At 37.6% G+C, this 21,062-nt stretch overlaps 4 protein-coding genes across 4 annotated transcripts in view; 3 read left to right on the top strand and 1 right to left on the bottom strand.

Annotated features, from left to right (window-relative positions):
* The window catches only part of LOC107750888 (bromodomain adjacent to zinc finger domain protein 2A), a 31,389-nt gene extending 28,728 nt beyond the window's left edge, over nt 1–2,661 (top strand). Inside the window, exon 27 of the mRNA XM_016566451.1 lies at nt 856–2,661. Coding sequence (XP_016421937.1) covers nt 856–1,015 — 160 coding nt within the window. The 3' untranslated portion in view covers nt 1,016–2,661. The remainder of the gene's footprint in view (nt 1–855) is intronic.
* Nucleotides 2,662–8,969: 6,308 nt separating this feature from the next.
* LOC107750891 (aquaporin-4) lies at nt 8,970–12,218 on the top strand. The gene is made up of 4 exons (XM_016566455.1): nt 8,970–9,020; nt 10,526–10,690; nt 11,557–11,637; nt 11,961–12,218. Exons 1-4 carry the CDS (start codon nt 8,970–8,972, stop codon nt 12,174–12,176), a joined length of 513 nt encoding a protein of 170 aa, XP_016421941.1. The 3' UTR covers nt 12,177–12,218.
* A 2,189-nt stretch (nt 12,219–14,407) lies between these two features.
* Nucleotides 14,408–16,149, top strand: LOC107750887 (lens fiber major intrinsic protein-like). The gene has a single exon (XM_016566450.1). It carries the CDS (start codon nt 14,914–14,916, stop codon nt 15,289–15,291), a length of 378 nt encoding a protein of 125 aa, XP_016421936.1. The 5' UTR covers nt 14,408–14,913; the 3' UTR covers nt 15,292–16,149.
* A 3,732-nt stretch (nt 16,150–19,881) lies between these two features.
* rbm38 (RNA binding motif protein 38) overlaps nt 19,882–21,062 on the bottom strand; it is a 21,870-nt gene continuing 20,689 nt past the window's right edge. Inside the window, exon 4 of the mRNA XM_016566449.1 lies at nt 19,882–20,546. Coding sequence (XP_016421935.1) covers nt 20,231–20,546 — 316 coding nt within the window. The 3' untranslated portion in view covers nt 19,882–20,230. The remainder of the gene's footprint in view (nt 20,547–21,062) is intronic.

The raw sequence follows: 21,062 nt of genomic DNA, 5'->3' as shown, positions 1-21,062 counted from the left end.
TTAAATGATAAAATGATAGAAGTAATAATAATAATTTATTAAATATTTTTTGTAATTTTAGTAATTAACATTTTAACTCTTGTAAAGATATAATTAACAGATTTTTACTTGCATAAACTTATGTTTTTTTTAACTAAAAAATTGATTACGTTTGATTAAAAATTGATGCCTCATCTTATGTGAGTTCTTAGTTGTTACCGATTGTTATGTTATAACCTGAAAAATGTTTCACAACAAAATAAACTTCAAAATAATTTGTCACACTTTATATCTGTATTTGACATTGCATCTGGGTTCACTACTGTGTGTGTTCACTTGGATGGGTTAAATGCAGAGCAAATTCCAAGTATGGGACACCAAACTTGGCCTCACATACTTTCCTTCCTTTCCTTATAATTTTAATTATAATTGAATGTATTTAAAGAGAGCCACAATTTTTATTCTGTAAACCTCTGTTCAATATAATTTATATATATATATATATATATACACACACACATGCACACACACACACGGAAGGAGGGATGTATAGATCAATGGATAGATATAAATTATATTGAACAGAGGTTTACACAAGTTTACTAAACTTTTAAATTCAGTTTCTATTTATTATTAGATATAATAATCAACACTCAAGAAAAAAATTGTATGCAAACATGTAAATTGTACAAAAAGCCGTTTTTACATAAAAAAACGTGTAAATCCAGTAATAAAATAAAATAATTTCTGCTCAAATTTCTTGTCACACTTTATATCTGTATTTGACATTGCATCTGGGTGATCAGGCTTTGCGGTGGCGTGAATAACCTGATTAGCGTGTAAGACTGCGTCTGTGTTTACGCCCGTGTGTCTCAGGTACTGCAGCTGTGAGGAGTTTGCTGCCGACGCTCAGCTGGTCTTCAACAACTGCCAGCTCTTCAACGAGGACACGTCGGAGGTGGGCAAGGCCGGACACTCCATGCGGCGCTTCTTCGAGAGCCGCTGGGCGGAGTTTTACGACAACAAGGACAAATAGAGACGCTGCCCTCTGCTGCATGGGAGGAAGCACTCGAACGCCATGCCCCTTTGATGCTCATTACTACTAAAAACTCTGTCTGGAGAGCCAGCTTTCTGTATGCATACACGTGTAGATATATGTATAGATTTGTTCTGTTGGTTTTACAAGTATCTGTTTGTCCCCCTCACCCGCCTTGATAAGCTTAAAGCATTTCTTCATCACCTGGTATTACGGAACGTCTCCTCTTTATTCAGCTTCGTCCGTAGCTCCTTCGGAGTAGAAGTACTTCTTCAGGACTTGATCGGGTCACACTTGATGTCACGTGTCGCAGACACACCTCTATCAGGACGTTCTCACTTTTTCGGCCATTTTACTCGAAGCCTTCTGCTCCATAATGTATAGGTCGTGGACCACCCGTGTCCCCTTGATTGAAAATGTAACGTGCTTTCGAGACTAGAAGCAATTTCCTCAGTATATTTTTATTATATGCTATATATACACTTAAAGACAGAAAAAAAAAATAGTCGGGATTATTTAATAGCAATAGACTGTAGTGAATCTGTACAGACCATGTCGTAGAAAGATGTATAGGTGACTCATGAAATGGCCAGTAAACATACTATATCACGTGTAACTCGCGTCTTTTGCTTGTAGAGTATTGGTCTTATAAACTGGAGGATTGACATCCTTTACTAGGGTATTTTTTCTGTCACGCCCCCCCCGAACCCCCAGAAAGAAATCAGTGTTTGTTCATATGGAAATCTGACGTAAAGCCAACAGCAGAACTGATGCAACGAAAGGCCGGTTTTAACGTTCTTGTTTTTAAGCTCTGCTAGCTAGATAGCCGTTTTCAAAGCTTTTGCTTGGTGTATGACTATTGTCTGTGGGGAAAAAAAAACTTTAGACTGTATTGATATTGGTTTATATGGAAAGGATATGTACGTACTTACGGCAGTATAGTTTTGTTTAGCGACACTTATTTTTCATCGGAACAATGTCTTCGCTGTCTCTTCATTATGATTGATCTGGTTTGATCTTGGTTTTCATGAACATGGCAGTTTGTTGGGTTTCTGAAACCGCCACATCCTCAGATGTTTAGACTGTTTTATGTGTTTTAATGATGTGTGTGTGTTTGAACCTGGACCAACTCCCTTAAAAAGGCCTTTTTTTTTTACACTAGTCTTTTGACTAACCATGCTTTCTCAAATGAAAATGCCTTGCATCATTACTGGTGTAACTGACACATAAGAATTCCCTTAGTTCTTAATTTTTCTTAGTGCACTGAGTAGAGGAGCGCAGTAGAGCACACTATTCATGTTCATTTGCCATGTTTTCATACACTGAACTCGATCCGCGTAGTAGGCAGTGCGTCATTCACTCAGTGTTCCTCATCATACAAAAGGGACATATTTGCTTCTCTTTTTTTACAGACGGTAAAACCTGAAGATAGTACAAGAAAACTCAACCAAATGTGGTGTCTAGTGAATTTTTAATAATGTACAGTTTTTGTGACTTTAAATTTGTTCCTTTCTATATTTTTAGGACCAATATATCGTTTTTAAGAGGCGACATTAAATGACCATGTTGTTTCAAGGTAATGTAACACGCGTGCATCTGTAGAATGTACTGTAAGCGGAAATAAAACCACATCTAGTAGATGAAAACTTGTCTCTTTAATGTGTTTATGAACTGTATTGTGTCTGGTAATGAAGTTTTATGTTTATGCAATATTGCATAAGCAAGAATACTCCAAACATAAGCATTCCCATTATTGCAGGTGTAATTTTGCTTTTATACAATAAGTCAACAAATAAGATAATATTGAGCAAGTTATATTTTGTACACAATGTTTACAATCACAGTTTGTCTATTTTTCTTCAGCACCGAGAATAGTTCCAACTGAAGTCAAAGGAGAATTGTTGCGTGTCTCCATGCAACATTATTATCTGAACGAATCCGTGCTTTTGAATGATCCAATTGATGAATAATTCAGTGACTCATGGATTCATTTTGATCCAGAGTAAATTACCCTGTCTTAATACTTCCCTACTATATAGTCCATATTTATAGTTCATACTTTACCTCATTTTTTTTTTTCTTAAAGAACATGCTGAAGTGTTTTCAATGATGTGGAAGGCCGTTTTTACCACTGGTAATTGCGACTTATATAATCTAACAATTCAGACTTTTTTCTCTGAATTGCGTGATTTAAAAACTCAAAATTCTTTTTTTTTCTCAGAATTGAGTTTATACTGTATCTCGCAATTCTGACTTTATATCTTGCAGTTTGACTTTATAACTCGCATTTGCGAGTTTATATCTAACAATACTGAGAAAAAAACTTTTTATCACGCAATTCCTAAAAAGTCAGAATTGCGAGATGTGAAATCATAATTGAAGAAAAAAATGTCCGAATTGTCAGAGAAAAAGTCGCAATTACCTTTAATTTTTTATTCAGTGGCGGAAACGGGTTGTGGCTAGAAGGAATGCAGCAAAAATAAGAATAAATTACATTTTCTGCCTATTAGATTGTGTTTTATTAACGTCTACACCTACCCCAACCTTAAACCTACCCCTTATAATAATACAAAAACAGTCATTGTTGTACAGTGTGAGAAAAATTACGCTATATTGATGTGCACATGCCCAATAGTTTTTGCTGTAGCCTATCTCTTCTAGCCTTAACCACGGAAACGGCCTTCCATACAAAACCAGCTGAGTGAATGATACAATGACTCATTCATACACTTACATCTGGAATGAATTACCCTGTATGCCTTGTACATAGTTTCGTTTTTCTTAATGTAGTTTTTAATGTTACATTCGTTTTTTTAACGGTCACTAAGTTCTCATTCAAACGTGGTACTTAATTATAGCTTTTGGAAATAGTTCCAAATTTAATGCATTACCTATTCAGACAGTATGCAGACGCAGCTTTAGTGTTTCGAATGAATGTCAATGGAGGATATTCTTCAGGACGTTAAACTCCCTTTAGTAAGGAAACAGCTTATCGCTTACTGACTGACATTCTGAATCGTCTATGTGTGCCATTAAATAGTTATTCTAGAGTGACCTATATTTGGAGTTTACAAAGAAAAACGTCTCCCGGTATCCGGAAGCTGTGATTTTAGAAAAGTTTCCACACCATTAGCGTCATGAAAACAAACCAGTTTTTAACAATTGTGCCTGGCAGAGTGGGAGTGTTCTGTGTTATGTGGAGCAGAGAGGCTGTTGTGTTGTGTTGGTGCAGCTCAGACTGCTGTCTATCCCAGCTGGGCCTGCTCTCTTTACATATCTGGAACTGCTCATTTTGTTATGTTTAGAGTCTTACTGTATCTGTTTAATTTGATAAAAATCTTCTTTCTGTACAGTTTCTAAATATTATGAAAGCATTGTCTTGGGCCTTGTTGAATTTTAGTGATGACCCTGAAAAATGTACATAATAGCAGTTTTGAGTATTGGCGTTTTACTCTACAAACACAATAGTCCATGTACTTAAAAATGACTTGCCTTTAACTTGTTTCAGGGTCTGATTTTTTGCAGTATACTGTAGTCACTGCTTTAATTTACAAATCCTCTGTAACTGGAAACCAGCATTTCAGAGACTTTAATGTGTTTTCGAGTTAAGAATTCAGATTGTGCAGTTTTCTATCATTTGAACCCTATAAAACTGTACATATTTTTGCGTTTGAGTTTGCTTCTAAGGCACATTACTAATGCAACTGGAAGCTTGTTTCAAAAAGGTGACTTTTTACAACTCTGACTTTTTTCTTGCAGTTGTGACTTACAATTCAGACTTTTTGTTTTTCAGAATTGCATGCAAAAAGTCAGAATTGTGAGATTAAAAAGTTGCAATTACGTTTACTTTTTAACTAACATGAACTGGTGCAAAAGTGTTGAACAAAATAAAATTACAACATCCAAAAATGAAACAAAAAATGAAATGTAATAATGCATAGAGTTCCCTATAATGTATTTAGATGCATAAGCCACACTTGAATGTATGAATATCATTTGAAGTGGCATTTATTTGGCACAAGGATAACACAAGCACCGTTTTAAAGCTAAAAAGCTATTATTTCATAAATGTATTATTTAATTATGTATTAAAAAACATAGTAAATGTAGTAAAAATGTATACATTTAATGTATTAACATTAATATTTAAGATTAAATATTAATGAATAGTTATTAAGACTAAACATTTTATATCTGACAAAATGAAGTATTGTGACACTTTCTGGTTGTCAAACATTAGTGTTTCATGTTAATGTGGTTCTTCTTCATACCTGTGTGAACTTGAGGAAAACTGACTTTATGCATCCACTAAAATCATGTGGACACCAGCTGGTTAAACGTTATAGCACTTAGTTATAGGCTTAGAAACATGAAGTCAGCTCTGAGAAAAGCTGCAGCATTCAATGTTTTGTTGTTTAATGAAATGAAATGGATTTGTGACTTAACCTAAGCCACACAGTCTTTCCAAACACTTGGAATCTCTTTATCTTGCTCTAGTTGTCTTGCTATAACTTCACTCTTACTAACCCTATTTTAGCCTCCTCTATCCTGCTCTTTTCTAGTAACCCTTAGCTGGCAGTTTAGTGCTGTGTGATGCACTTGTGCGCAGTTCCGGCTGCTGTGTGTGTGTGTGTGTGTGTACACGTACCGTTGGTGTCAGCATTCTGTGTGTGGAAAAAAGTTGCGCAGGTGGGTTTCTACACTGTCAAATTGACCTCCCCTCACTGGCCTACGCCGGGTTTAGGTTCACAAAAGAGGGGATCACAGCTCCACAAACCAGCAGCGTGAAGTGGATTACAGACGGGACGTACACACTCCCTGCTCCGCTGACCTCTCCAAGGCAATGCTGACCTTGATCTAGTCTGAGAAGTTGAACTTTCACTCTGACCTGCAAGCGTCATCCATATTCACCTCTAGAGCGCTGCCCCAGAAGTGTGTTGAGATGAACGTTGAGAGACTATTTCATCATTATTTGCACATTTTCTTCACAATTGATCACTGACCTCAGGAGAATCTCATGAAAACTTGTCAACAACTTGTCGATGCCCGGGTTATATTTCACCCCAAATTAAAATGAAAGATTTGAAAGTTTTAATTAGGAAAAAAAAAGGTAAAAGAAAATTAAAGGGATAGTTCACCCAAAAATGATGTTTATCTGCTTACCCCCAGTGCAAGGTATTTTTATTTGTCCATACAATAAAAGTCAATGGGATCCTAAATTACATTAGATGTGGATTGTGGATAATCTGGATAATTTAGTTTTGGGAGTTTGATGAGAAATGTTTTGTTCATATTGAGATCTCTGAATTTTGGTCATTTTTTAAATCTGAGCACAGTTTCAGATGTCTCTTCAGAAGCTCTAGATTAGACATATGACATGATCTGTTTTTAGTAGATAACTACCTTTTTTTTTTCATGACTCACCCAAACGAAGATTTTTAACACAAACCGTTGCAGTCTGTCAGTCCTATAATGTCAGTGGATGGGAATCACGGCTTTTGAGAGTTAAAAGAAACATACACAAACAAAACCAAATTAAACCCTGCGGCTCGTGACGATACATTGATGTGTAAAGACACAAAACGATCGGTCTGTGCAAGAAACTGAACAGTATTTATATAGTTTTATACCTCTGATTCACCGCAGTGTCCGAACTGTCCTGAGCGCGCTCGCGTCTTCTTCTTCTTTGAGAGATAGGTGGCGGTAATGCACTTATAAGTCTGCGATCTGCTTGTTTTTTCTCACATGTAAAATGTGCACGATAAATAAATGCCCATGAGTTAATTCTCCGAGAAACTGTTCATACTGTTCACAGCTTCTGAACATTATTTAATCGTGTGAGCCATCTGGTGTTAAAAATCTGTCAGACATACATACACTGATTAAAACCTCTGACAGGGGAAGTGAATAACAGTGATTATATCATTACAATGACACCTGTCAAGGGGTGGGATGTATTAGACAGCAAGTGAACAGTCACTTCTTAAATTTCATGTGTAGGAAGCAAGAAAAATATCTGAGTGACTTTGAGGAGGGACAAATAGTGACAGCTAAACAAATGGGACAGAGCATCTCTAAAATGCAAAGTCTTGTGGGGTTTCTTGATATGCAGTGATTAATACCAACCAAGGAAGGAGATCCGGTGAACCCGTTATCAGGCGCCCAAGGTGAAAGTGTCTACAATGGGCATGTGAGCGTCAGAACTGGACCATAGAGTCGCATGGTCTGATGAATCACGTTTTCTTTTACATCAGGTGGATGGCTTTGTGCATCATTTACCTGGGGAAGAGATGGCACCGGGATGCGGGATGGGAAGAAGGCAGTCTCATGCTCTGGACAATGTTCTTTTGGGAAACCTTGGGTCCTGCATCAATGTTACTTTGATGTTGCACAGCTCACTCTTCACGGCAGTGATGTTTCCTGATGGCAGTGGGCTCAGGATAATGTACCCTGCCACACTGCAGAAAATGTTAACGAATGGTTTGAGGACAAAAAGTGCAAGGTGTTGCCTTGGCCTCCAAATTCCCCAGATCTCAGTCCAACTGAGTATCTATGCTGACACAACAAATCTGATCCATGGAGGCCCCAGACCTTAAAGGATCTGCTGCTAATGTCTTGGTGTCAGACACCACAGGAATCCATGCCTCGACACATCAGAGCTGTTTTGGTAGCACATGATATTAGGCAGGTGATTTGAATCAGTTTATTCCATTAATATGACATGGAATGTTTTCTGTTTACATGTAAATGTGTGGCTCCGCTGTAGCTTTCTGTCTTTCCATAAATCTATACTCTTTAGCTGAGAGCATTTCAAACCTTGCAGTTATCGCGATCCTAAATCTTCCCATCTGATGTTCAATTGCTAAATCACTGTAGCCAATACTCCAGAATACAGGGATAGCATCGGTCATACAATTCAATGTGTGCGTGGTCTACAGTGCGTGCATAATTATTAGGCGCATTGATATTCTGATCATAATTTTTTCCAAGCACATTTTACCAACTCCAAACCACATCAATCTTAATAAATACTATTAATTTTGTATTTAATCATTCATGAGTGATATATAATTGTCCAAGAAGGCTGGAAGTGAAAAACTTCTTATATTCAGGTGTGCAGTATTATTAGACACGTCTTCTTTTACAGATAAAATGAGCCAAAAAAGAGATTTAACTCAGACTGAAAAGTCAAAAATGATTAAATCCCCATGAGAAATATTCAAAACTAATGCAATACAGAAATTGCAAAGTTAAGACATGACCATTGGTCAGAAAAATGCTCAGTGGGTCAGCAGGGTCAGATAACAACAGATGGAGAAGAAAAGACACATTAACTGCAAAAGAATTAAGAATTAATGTAAAGAATTAAGAACCATTTAGTCTCCAGCGCCACCATTTTCCAGAACTGCATCCTTCCTGGAGTCTCCAGAAGTACAAGGTGTCAGATTCTCAGAGACATTGCTTGGGTAAAAAAAATCCTTATTCTTATTAAATGAGGGTCATTTTTAGGAGTTTTTACTATATAGGATTTTTATATCACTTATAAATGATTAAATACAAAATGAATAGTAATTACTAAGATTGATGTGGTTTGGAATTGGTCAAATGCGCTTGGAAAAAAAACATGATCAGAATATCAACGTGCCTAATAATTACGCACACACTGTAAGTTAATAGAAATGAATCACATTTGAGTGAAGCTCTACACTGTAAAAAAAAACAGGTTTTTACTGTAGCATTTTTACAGTCTTTTACCGTTAAATTCACGGTCATTTTTTACAGTGTATCAGCCTCATCTGATCTGATGAATTAGATTAAACTGAACTAAAACCCCTCTCAGTCTAAAGGCCAACAGAAGGTCCTGACTACATGTTTAGCTCATCTGAAACAGGCCACTTTAAAGAGCCGTCTAGCATCATAATAGGTGTCATGGCAACTGAATCAGGCCGTCGCCATGGCGATGATCACAGTACCTCACAAGCAGGATGAGGAAAGGAGAGAAACGGTAGATAATATATGTGTGCACTTAGTGTTAGCATTGGTTTATAATTGAAGGATGTTGCTATTGAAACCCAGCAGTGGCAGATAATGATAAACGGCCTCACAGTTCAGCTTGCTGTCTATCAAGCTGTGAGCGACCTGCTGCATCTAGCGACTGCTGTCAAGGTGCTTGTTGTTATAGTGAATTAAAGCTTCATGTGTCCAATTGATGTTCATGATCATGCTGTGGTGAGGTTTGTCAGCGTGTAGCGGGACGGAGGGAGGCGGTGAACCCTTTGTGCCGGGCCTCCTGTAGTGTCCTCCGATGCAATTAATTACAGAAGACGCCCTTCAGTCCAGCCCATGTCCTCAAACACACACGACATCAGCACAGACACACGGACTATAATGGCCATAAAGGAGGTAAGGACAAATATCAGAATGATTGATTGGCAAGGTTTTAAATTACTAGAGACTCCGTTTCATTTGCATTCAATTGGACGTGGATCCAGTTTGTGTGAATGATCAGGTTTCACGGTGAACTTATGATGAAATGCCAGCTAAAAAGTTTTGGTGACATCATTTTTTTTTGTGTCAGTTGATTTAAGTTTGATGTTTCCCCCGCATTTTACTAAAATTAATAAATGGATTTTATGGTGACGTTACATCTGGATTTCAAAAAGGTATTTATGTATTTATTTAATGTGCTAAATGCAACAATGAGACAATGAAAACATTACGATTATAACATATTATAAACATTAACATCATGCTATTTTAATGTTTATCATTTTAATGTTTTAGTTTTTAATGAAAAGCTATTAATTTTATTATTATTTATTATAAAATTAAATTACGCTATACAAATAAATTTGACTTGACGACTTTTATTTAGTGTCTCATTTGATTTATTTTATTCATTAGTGTCTGCAGTACGCTGTTTAGCTACTTAAATGTAGTAAAACATGTTTTAACTGTTTTCTATCTCTAATAATTGTGGTTTGGATTTAAATACACATTTGGAAGTTTATTTAAAAATAGTTTGCATCGCGATAGTGTCGTTGTATCTTTTATATCGTCTTTAATTCTAACTAAAAAAGTTTTGGTTTTGTTCTTGTGGATAAACTTATGTAATGACTGATTTTGTAAAAAAAAAAAAAAAAGATATTTAATATATAAACATTAAATATTTTTCTGAAATATATACATTCATGTGTCTCTATTTATATAGACATAATAAAAATACACAGTACACGCACATATATTATGTAAACAAAAACTTTTATTTTGGATGCGATTAATCGCGATTAATCGTTTGACAGCACTAATATATATATATATATATGTTGCAGGACCAATGAAAACTGATTTGATGAATTGATACAGGGTTGTGTTGAGAATTATGCTCCTTAGAGCTCTTTGCACTTATTTTCCAGTCCATAGAGATACAGAGATGACACTCAATGTTAACATCAATCAATCAATCAATTTATTACAAATAAAAATTCCTTCTCATTTCCTTTTCTGAAGGTCCCAGTGGAAATGAACACAGGTCAAGCTCTTGGGATGGAGATGCTTGCCACGTTTCTCCTGGGTTTCACTGTATTTTCTGTGGAAGATCAACGCAGGAGAGAAATAAATGAACCAGGGAATTTAGCCATTGGGTTTGCTGTGACCACTGCCATCTTTATTGCTGTAAGTGTGTGCAAATGTGTGTGTGCTCTGGATGTGTGTCAGTATGACCTGGAGTCTCAATTTGGGACTAATGTAAGCCTGCTTATATGTTTTGATTTGTCCATATTTGGTGTACACTGCTATATCGCCATTTTACTATGTGTTATTTTTGCATAATATTCCTCATCACACTTATATGGCAGCCTATATGCAAAAAGTACCCAAAGTTTATTTTAATACAGAAATACTTTTATTCGGCAAGGATACATTAAATTGATCAACAATGACGGTAAAGATATATTGTCCAAAATATTTATATTTCAAATAAATTAACTTTTGAACTTTAGATTCATCAAAGAATCCTAAATAAAACAATGCATCAAGGTTTACACAAAAATATGAAGCAGCACAACTGTTATCATTGTTGATAACAATCAGAAATGTTTCTTGAGCATCAAATCAGCATGTCAGACTGATTTCTGAAGGATCATGTCACACTGAAGACTGGAGTAATGATGCTGAAAATTCAGCTTTGCATCACAGGAATAAATGACATCTTTTACATTTTCGTAATATTTTACAATAGTACTGTATTGTTGATCAAATAAATGCAGCCTTAGTAAGCAGAAGAGACTTCTTTCAAAAGCATTAAAAATCTTACAGACCCCAAACCTTTGGACAGTAGTGTATGTGCCTCCCCTATGACTTTGGCATTGCTAGTCGAGCTACAGGACAGCTATTTTTTTATTATTATTATTTATAATATTTTTTATGAATAATGATCCCTTTGTTCTGTCCTCCCTCTGCATGTATTATTGTAAATACACATACATATGTACATACTTACATACATTTATTTATTTTAATGTATGTGCGTGTGGATTTAGGGGAGGTTTTCTGGTGCCAGTCTGAACCCAGCTCGCTCTCTTGGTCCCGCTATAATACTTGGATATTGGGAACATCACTGGGTAAGCAAAGCAAAACTATTTTAAGCAGCTCTGTTGACTAATCAAATCCAGAATACAAAAAAAACAACAACAACACAATAACTTTAGCTGCTGGAGCAAATGTCAGCATGAAAACAATATTTACCATGGTCTCCCATGAACCTGTATAGGAATTTACCCTGCTGTAGTTTACTACTGCAATCAAAGGCCTAGAAATCTGAAAAGAGTTAATTGCACTGGTTGAATACAAATATTGAGATAAATATAGATGTGGAGAGTTATTTTATGTTTTTACCAGTTTTTAAAATGCTATTTACTGTATATATGCTTTCTGTTATTTTCAGGTCTACTGGATCGGTCCAATCTTAGGTGCAGTGCTGGCTGGAGTGTCTCATGAGTTCATCTTTGCCCCCAGTGCGTCCAGACAGAAGCTGGTGGCTTGTTTGACCTGTAAGGACATTGAGATTGTGGAGACGGCCAGCGTGTCTCGATCGTCCCTGTCCACTGTCACACAGAGCGCCATGAGAAACAAACAAAGCAACAAACTGGAGCACAGCTAAGCTCACGCTCACTTCTTTCAGAATGCAGGTTTTTACATTTAGTCACAAACAACCAATCAATGGCTCTTATTCATGAAACATGAACACAACAGATCGTGTGTAGCTTCTTCATAACCATGCTAACATGAATTGAGAGATGCAACAAGAGATTTAGGAATGATTATTATTATTATTATTTTTGAAGGTGAACAGATTGTTGAATCTGTAGAGAGAAAAACAATTAAAAACAAGTTTTCATTAAGGTTTTGAACATCTTGATAATTCAGAAACCTTGGAAACTTGCATATCAAATATGATACATTAGGCTTTAGAGTTAACTAGCACATTAATATTCCATAAAAGTCTGTAAATATTCTATAAAAATGTTTTCGTACTAGAATGTTCTGTTGTGGATCGGAAGCAGTATACTATACTGTTTAAGCTGTCTATGCAATTAACACCGTTTGTAAAAACCCTCAGCTTGCACATGCATAGATATTAAAGTGCCAAACATATGCCTATGTGGCTTGAGCTTGCTATTATGGTTCAATAGTATTATGTTCTTTTTCCTAAATCCACTGTTAACCAAATAGCTGCCGGATTTCAGCTTAAATGTGATTTTATGGCTATAGTTGAAAGTGTTTAACAACATTTAAAGTGTATATGTCAGTGTGTTTGTTGATAGTGTAATTATATCTTTTGTTAAATTATTTATAACAAGAAATATAACTGTGTTTTTTCTTTTTGGCAGATGTACAAGATTTACTTTAATTTGGAGCAAAAGTTTGACTTTCATATTTATGAATAATGGGATTCTTAAACTCTTACTTAAATCATATCAAACTATAATCTTCTGTAAATTATATCAAATAGGAATAAAAAGCACAGCTGCTTCACATCCACATTTCACTTTGTAATTGTAGCAGAATTTAATAAACTTTAATATTCAATAGTTTTGTTTCTGTGTTCTTACAGAAAGCATGTTGAACATGCTAATGCACAATGTTCAGTGCCAATATTCCCATATCACCCCTTTTATGCATATAAATTTGCACACACATATTCAAGTTTACATATGGACATAGCTGTGTTGCACATTCATGCTAGAATATACATGCAGAAATCATACATTGCAGCTATTAATAACACACACATCACATGCACTTAAACAATAAAGAACATCCACACAGTGCCAGCCAGCATTTTGTTTTGTTCAGCATACATGTGTATGAGTGTGAGTGTGTGTGTAAGTGAGGGAGTAAAACAAATGAGATCAGCGATCCTAATTCACCATCAGCTCCTCTAACAGAGGGATTTTCCAGGCTTTATCCAGCTATGAGGCCCCCCCGGCCCTCCACAACTGACCTGCTCCACACACAATACAAACCTCTGCCTAATCACTTCTGCCCTGAACAAACCAGAACCACCAACAGCACTCAATAACATATCCATAAACCACACTGCACCGATTTCTTTCAAGAAAAAAAAAAAACATCTACACCATCATGTTTACAGTTTTTTACATCCAAAAAAAGACCGGTATAACAGTAGATAGAATGACAGATAGAACGATAGATAGATTGATTGATTGATAGATAGACAGATAGACAGATAGATAGATAGATAGATAGATAGATAGATAGATAGCAGCTCAAAGCAGCGAGACAGCTAGAGGATGTTTTCTCATGTTAGCTTCATGCTCTGAGCAGCAATGTCTTTCCTGTGCTCAGGGATTTCGCTGCGTGTATCTGAGCACTGCTGGATCATATCTGCCAGCGTAGGGCCTCTCTTGAGCCGCTGGATCGGACGCACATTGTGTGTGTGCAGATGCGTGGCATTATTCTGAGGATGTGTGTTGTGTGTGTGTTCTGCCTGTGTGTGAGTTCAGGTCAGCACTAACTCGCCTGTCAAACCTAAATCCACATGCAGTTCTGATAAAAATCCACAACTTTACTGATTTTTATAAGCGTTTCGAAAGCAAATTTTAATGAGACATTTCATGACCTCACTAAAATCTGATTGGTGGATCTGTTTTGTACTTTAGGCCACTATAGCCATCAAAAATATACATCCCCTTCACTTTGAGCCCTGGTGTTCCTGTCTTAATCTCGCTCTCTATGAGTTTAATGCAGAGAGAAGTGAGTGGCGTGTGCTTGATATGGGATGCCCCCTTTAGCTTCTGCCTCTCGGGGGGGATTATGTCGTCACGCTGGGCCCCGAGGCCATTATAAATGCCCCCTAAGGCCCCTTTGTGGTCCGTCAGACCAGCTCTACTAGGTGTGGGCAGGATATGCTCAGTAACCTCTCTGTGCCGCTCATATAGAATTAGCCCTGTAGATTTAGCCTTTAGCATCGATGTTCAGGTCTCTCTGACAAAACCCTCCAAATCTTCTGCGCGTGCACACACACAACCACACACACCTCATGTTTCTTTAGCAGTCTGGGTGTTGTGCAGGCGAAGAGAAACATCGCTGGCAGAGACGACCTGTGTGCGGCTACATGTGTGACTGTTTACTCGCGGCTTCCCACACGGCCTTAGCTAACGGCTAGTTCTATTAAGCGGACTTTCATCACTCTTTTCGCCCTCGATTGATTTGTTTTTTTGCGGCAGCTTCAGATCAACTAGTTAAGGATTTAACTTTTTGTGTACTTGTTAAAAAGGACACTTTTATTTTTTTCCTCAAAGACACTTCCTTTAGCCACTTTTGCTAACTCTAAATAAGCTTCGGTTTTTTATTTTAGCTGGATCTCATAAATCATGATGTGGGAGTTCCGCTCTATGATGTTCTGGCGGGCGGTGTTCGCCGAGTTTTTCGGCACCATGTTCTTCGTTTTCTTCGGGATGGGCGCAGCGCTACGCTGGACCTCCGGGCCGTACCATGTCTTCCACACCGCCCTCTGCTTCGGTTTCGCTGCTGCCACGCTCATCCAATCCATCGGCCACATCAGTGGAGGACACATCAATCCGGCCGTCACCTTCGCCTGCTTAGTCGGCTCTCAGATGTCCTTTTTGTTTCCCCGTATGCGGGGTCTCTCCGAGCGGCTAGCCACTCTCAAGGGCAGCCGATCCCCAGAGGACGAGAACCAGCAGGAGACCCGCGGGGAGCCCATCGAGCTGAAGACTCAAACCCTATAAACCTGCTAAGAACCTGTGGACCGAAATCTGGCTCTACCTCACTGGACCATCTCGCCTCCTCAAGAAACAGTGAATACGCCTCAGTTAATAAAATCCCGCGCTGAGGGTCGCATATCCTCGCTAAAATCATTAAGGGAGATGAATTGAGTACACTATTTTGTTTAGTATTCTAGGTTTGTTGCTGATATTAATGCAGGGCAGGGGGCGGAGCTGAGGCAGGGTTAGGGTGGATGTGGGCGGGGCTAGAGCTGTTTATTTAGGCATGCTTTTCACTTTTCATCTGACTTCACTTTCACAATTCATTCTCAGTTTCGTTTTCTACAACACCATGTGGATGTATGCAACTTAACCAGGGTTTCACACTTTTTACTTTTAATTTCACGTGGGTGTGCAAGTGAGTGCAAATGTGTGGGTAATTTTGTGTGTGTGAGGGAGAACGTGCCCAGGTATGTACGTGTGTTTAGCTTGTGTATGATGATCAAGTGTATGTGCGAGTGTGTCTGTCAGCTGAGCAATTATTTTGGGGTTTTATCATTACAGCTCACTCGTGTTTGTACCATGCTTATGGTTTTCTTTCTTTCTTATTTTTACGGGACTCGAAGACACCCCAAACTGTATTGTTTGCAATGATATTCCATTCACTTTGATGTTCACACAAACCACCCGTGGACTGAGCTGTTTTAAACACAGCCGGTCTTTGCCGCCAGTCTTTGCAATTACTTCTCAAGTTTACAGTGTCTGTGTTGCCTTTCATTAACTCTTGTTTGAGGATAACATCCAAGACTGGGCAAAAAAAAGCAATATGAATCATATCTGAATGCAAATAAATACATGAAAAAGAAAGAGTGTTTGTATATATCACATGCGCACATGCTTCATTTTGCTTGTAGTATGAATGATGCAGGAACTAATATTAACACTAGATGGCGTTCTACAACAGTTTGTGACCTCAAAAACATTCAGCTGCCAGTAGTTTTATTATGGCGGGGTTTAATTAGAGCAGTGGTTCTCAACCTTTTTTACTCCGAGGCCCCCCTCCTCTCCGAATCAATACCGCATTAATACCGCAACTTAAAAGTACCTAAAGCTCAATTATAAAGTAACTTTAACAAATAAGCACAAGTCAACCTGCCGTACCAAACAAGACCACAGGGACGTGCCAAAGGACTGCATATAAACTACTATACAGCCCTATTCAGAATCACTAAACACACCAAAATACAAATGAAAAATTCATTTTGCATTCTGCATATGTGGAGACTCAGCGATTTGAAGGCGGCTCGACGTTATTAGTGAACAGTGATTAAAAAGTCAGAACAAGCGATTGTGTATGTGTTTGGAGCCCATATGTAGGCTACATAAACACCACTGATCCTCACACATTTCTCCAAAACACGCCTCTTTGGTGAGCATCTGTTATAAAACACTCGTTGTACATTAATTTTGACAACTACGTGAATATACTGAACTGTGTTCAAGCAGAAACATGATGTTTTAGTGATCAGTGCGCCAAGAGCACACATAACATTACACGGTTCGGTTGCGCATCAAAAATAACGTGAATCTTGTATGTGACTGTAATAGTCTTTACCTTGATTAAAATGGTCATCTATCGAAACCTAACTAGCGCGACACTGAGAGCTGTAATTTGCGTATCATATGCTCATGCAGCGGTCGGGTGTTTTGAGTCGCCGTTCAGTCTGTATTTCTCACAGCGCGATGAGAAACGGCTTGAGCTGCTCCGAAACACAGAGAGAGAGGTGGTGCTGTTATTTTTTTTAAAATTGTTTTAAAATGTAACATATTAATCATACAATTAGTGAATTGGATATAGTTTAATTTTTTATTATTTCTGAACCCCCCCCCCTGTTAATAATAACATTTACATTCTCAAAAACGGATCAGAAACATTGAGGATCATCTTGCACTACAATTTCTTGTCCAATAAAATATATAGCCTAATGAAAATGCCCCTCCCCCAAGTGAAAGGAATTGCATTATTCCCTATTTGTTTTATACTATAAAGAATATACATATTTAATGTCATTTGTGTGTACCCGATTTCTCATGACACAGCGCCGCCATCTTGAAACGATCAACAAAGAGCGCGTAAAAATGTAAATCCAAATTATGTGCATTATGTGCACAAGTATGCTAACTGTAAAAGGCTGAACATATAATACAATTAATCTTCAACGTGTTTTACATGTTTTCATAATCTTGTAGAGAATTTAGAGTTTTAAGTCATGGGAATTGTTTGTTTACACCAGCCTAACCTTACCTGTTTATTAGGCCAACTGACACAAAACCCGGAAAGCATTTCAAATATGCCTTTTAAAAAAACGATTAACTTTACAACCAATAAATACAGTAAATATTAACATAAATACAATAAATAATACTAAATGACTAAATGGGCACATAGCGATGATATCAAATGTATGTAGGCCTATTCCTGACTTACTGCGTTTTGTACATTTGGTAACTAAAAATAAAATCAATATGATTTAATAATCATCAAACTCTTGGTCAAAACAGCATCTGTGAGCAGAATTTTACTGTGATGAAAGTGAATAACAGAAATAGAGTACAATATATATTTCTAACTGCAACCTTGATTTCCCTAAATACAGTCAAGGTCAGGGTTGTAAAATGTGTTCAAAATCAACCAGTATTAGTTTTTCCAAATCGACATGCAGGTGGTGCACAAGAAAAACTCCTAGTATCCTGAACTGTCAAAAAAAAAAAATACATCTGTGCAATATAAAGGGAGCCTCACGCACAGTGCATAAACATTTCATCTGGTCGGAGGGAGGACTGTCTGTTTGTAAAGTCGTTCACAGGTGCTCATTTGGATTGAGGTCTGAGGCCTCATGCATACAACTTCCAGTAGTTTCCATAGTGATAGTTTGCCTACTCACAAAAATATATAAAGCCCTGCATAAAGCCCTAATGCCCTTCATTGCCTTCATTTGCATAGGTTTGTATGCTCGTCCATGAACTCTTGGATTCACTCCAGCACTTCCATTGAAGCAGCCATAAATGGTTGTTAAACTGCCTTCGGTTATTCATTGTAAGCACATGTATACTTCCGTGTTTCTCAATGAAGTTGTCGGCAGAAACAAAACAAGTTCCAAAGAAGAAAAATAAACTCAAGTGACAAGTGTAAAACAGACAAATTGACAGCATAATCATATGAACCATATAATAATGCATCGTCAGGGTGGCAAAAAAAAAAAAAGGTAAGAATGTAGTAAAACATACACAAACGTCAAAATAACCACATAAGTGAAGGTCAGTTTTTGCAAATTGACTTTATTACTTGTTTTGCATGTTCTGGTCTTATGGCTTTCACTGTAAGGTATTTTCATAGTTTGAGTTGAGTGTCTCAGGGCAGATTAATGACAACACTGTTCTTATGAAAACAAACCGATTGTCCTGGCAATATGTCCTCTTGTGCTGTCCAAACGTTTCATCAATCGAGACTTTTCTCAAGTTTTTCTGCATGTTCCTGTTGGCATTTTGTCCTGTAGTGTCATTCGTGGAGCGATACCAAAAGCAACCACGGACATTTGTCACAATACTCTTTCATTTGTCCTTTTAGCAGACCAAAACTGAGTCTAAAAAGCATCACAGATGAAACAGAATTAGAATATGATTAATACTCAATGTTTCAGTGTCTATTTCCTCATGATTATTCACAGGCGAGCTACAGCGCATCGTGAATCCATGTGTTACTGAATGCTGGATTAATGTCGTTACAATCTACGTGGAGCTACTTGAGTTTGCGAGGAATCTTGAGGAAAGGAACTACAGGGATGGAAGAGACATTTGACAGAGGTGATGGTGATGAGCAGAATTACAAATCCTTTGCAACGCTACATTTCTAGAAAAGTTATCTATTCTTGGAAAAAGTCTGGTTAAAAAATTAACATATTTTTCGCTCAGATAGAGGGAAGCACATTTGTGTCATAAGAACAGCTATATAAAAAAATAAAAAACTGGAGAAGTCTCTAAGGCTTTGTGCTTAACAGATATTCCTGCACAGATGCACACCATCCAAACTTAAAAAAAACTGTCACTTAGCGGCATATATACACACTACCCTTCATACTTTTGGGGTCAGGAACGTTTTTTTATTTTGAAAGAAATTAATACTTTTATTCAGCAAGGACGCATTAAATTGATAGAAAGTGGAAGCAAAGACATTTATATTTTTTATAAAACACTTCTATTTGAAATAACATGCTGTTCTTTTGAACCTTCTCTTCATTAAAGAATCCTTAAAAAAAGTTTCCACAACAATATGCAGCAGCACAACTGTTTCCAACATTGATAATAATATTTAGAAATGTTTCTTGAGCACCAAATCAGCATATTAGATTGATTTTTGAAGAATCGTGTGAAACTGAAGACTGGAGTAATGATGCTGAAAATTCAGCTTTGCATCACAGGAATCGATTACATCTTAAAACATATTAAAATAGAAAGCAGTTATTTTAAACTCTAATAATATTTCACAATATTACAGTTTTTTCTGTATTTTTAATGAAATAAATGCAGGCTTGGTGAGCATAAGAGACGTCTTTCAAAAACATTAGAAAATCTTACCGACCCCAAACTTTTGAACGGTTGTGTGTGTAGAACCTCTCGCTTCTCATTCGTTGGATCCGTCTGCATTACAACCCTGCAATCCGCCATTTATTCATCTAATATTGGTTATTCAACAATCTTCTACCAATAATATATCATTATTAATCATAAAGAGTAACCAGTCAGAGTAAAAGTCCATAAACTTAGGGTTGATGAAAAGCAGAATAACTTGAAGCCCCTTTGTATTCGCCCCCAGTCTCAGGCTGATGATGTCACAGTTCCCTGTCCCAAAATGATGATGTTCTAGTGCAATATCAGCAAACCCGGTGGGTCCCTGTGGCCTGATCTACAGGCGGTCGGCGTGGAGCTGATGAGCAGGGATCTGGATGAAGGCTGTGCTGGGGGCGCCTCCGATGGAGGGGAGGGCTGTGGGGACCGGGGTGTTTGTGGCGGAGGAGGGCCCGGGGGTGCCTGGAGGGTACATGTAGCTCAGGAAGCCTGGCGAGGGGGCGTAGGGATACTGCTCGAAGGCCGAGGAGGCGTACTGAGTGTAGGCAGTGCTGAAGTCTAGGTAAGGGGTCGTGGTGCTGGAGGTGACCTGTGCGGGCAGAACCACACTGGGCTGCAGGAAGGCCTGAGGGTAAACATACGGCTGGCTGAGTCTGCCAAGACAAACACAGAGAGAGAGAGAGTTAACTATTAACTAGGGCTGCAGGAATTGTTTGAAAATAAAAACTGAAATCGCGATTTGGCTTAGTGCAATTATCAGATTGCAAAGGCTGCTATTTGGTTAATTAAATATACGTGCCGCGTGTTTCAGAGTGAAGCGCAGTAATGCGATATATCGCGATAATGAATATGCACAATATTGTTATCGTGGGCACTTCAAAATACCTTGAAATGCAGTCGTTACCCCGGAAACCCAGTAAACGAAGCAGCTGCGCTACTTTCTGAAACGTATTTAAATGATTTTAACATCCATTCAGATTTTTGTATTCGGCAAATACTTCAATACTTAGGATTAATGGGCTATTTATTTTCAAACTTCTTTACATTTTAATCTGGACTACAACATGCCCTAGATATTGTTTGAAAGTGTTTTGATTCCTTATAGTTCGGTCACACTTTACATTAAGGCTCCATTAGTTAACAGCCAATGAGAAATTCTTAGAAACATT

The sequence above is a fragment of the Sinocyclocheilus rhinocerous genome, unplaced genomic scaffold, assembly GCF_001515625.1.
Source record: "Sinocyclocheilus rhinocerous isolate Xijiao unplaced genomic scaffold, SAMN03320098_v1.1 scaffold932, whole genome shotgun sequence".
NCBI lineage: Eukaryota > Metazoa > Chordata > Actinopteri > Cypriniformes > Cyprinidae > Sinocyclocheilus > Sinocyclocheilus rhinocerous.
The sequence above is the reverse complement of the archived record's forward strand: the minus strand, read 5'-3'. Positions and strand labels throughout refer to the sequence as shown.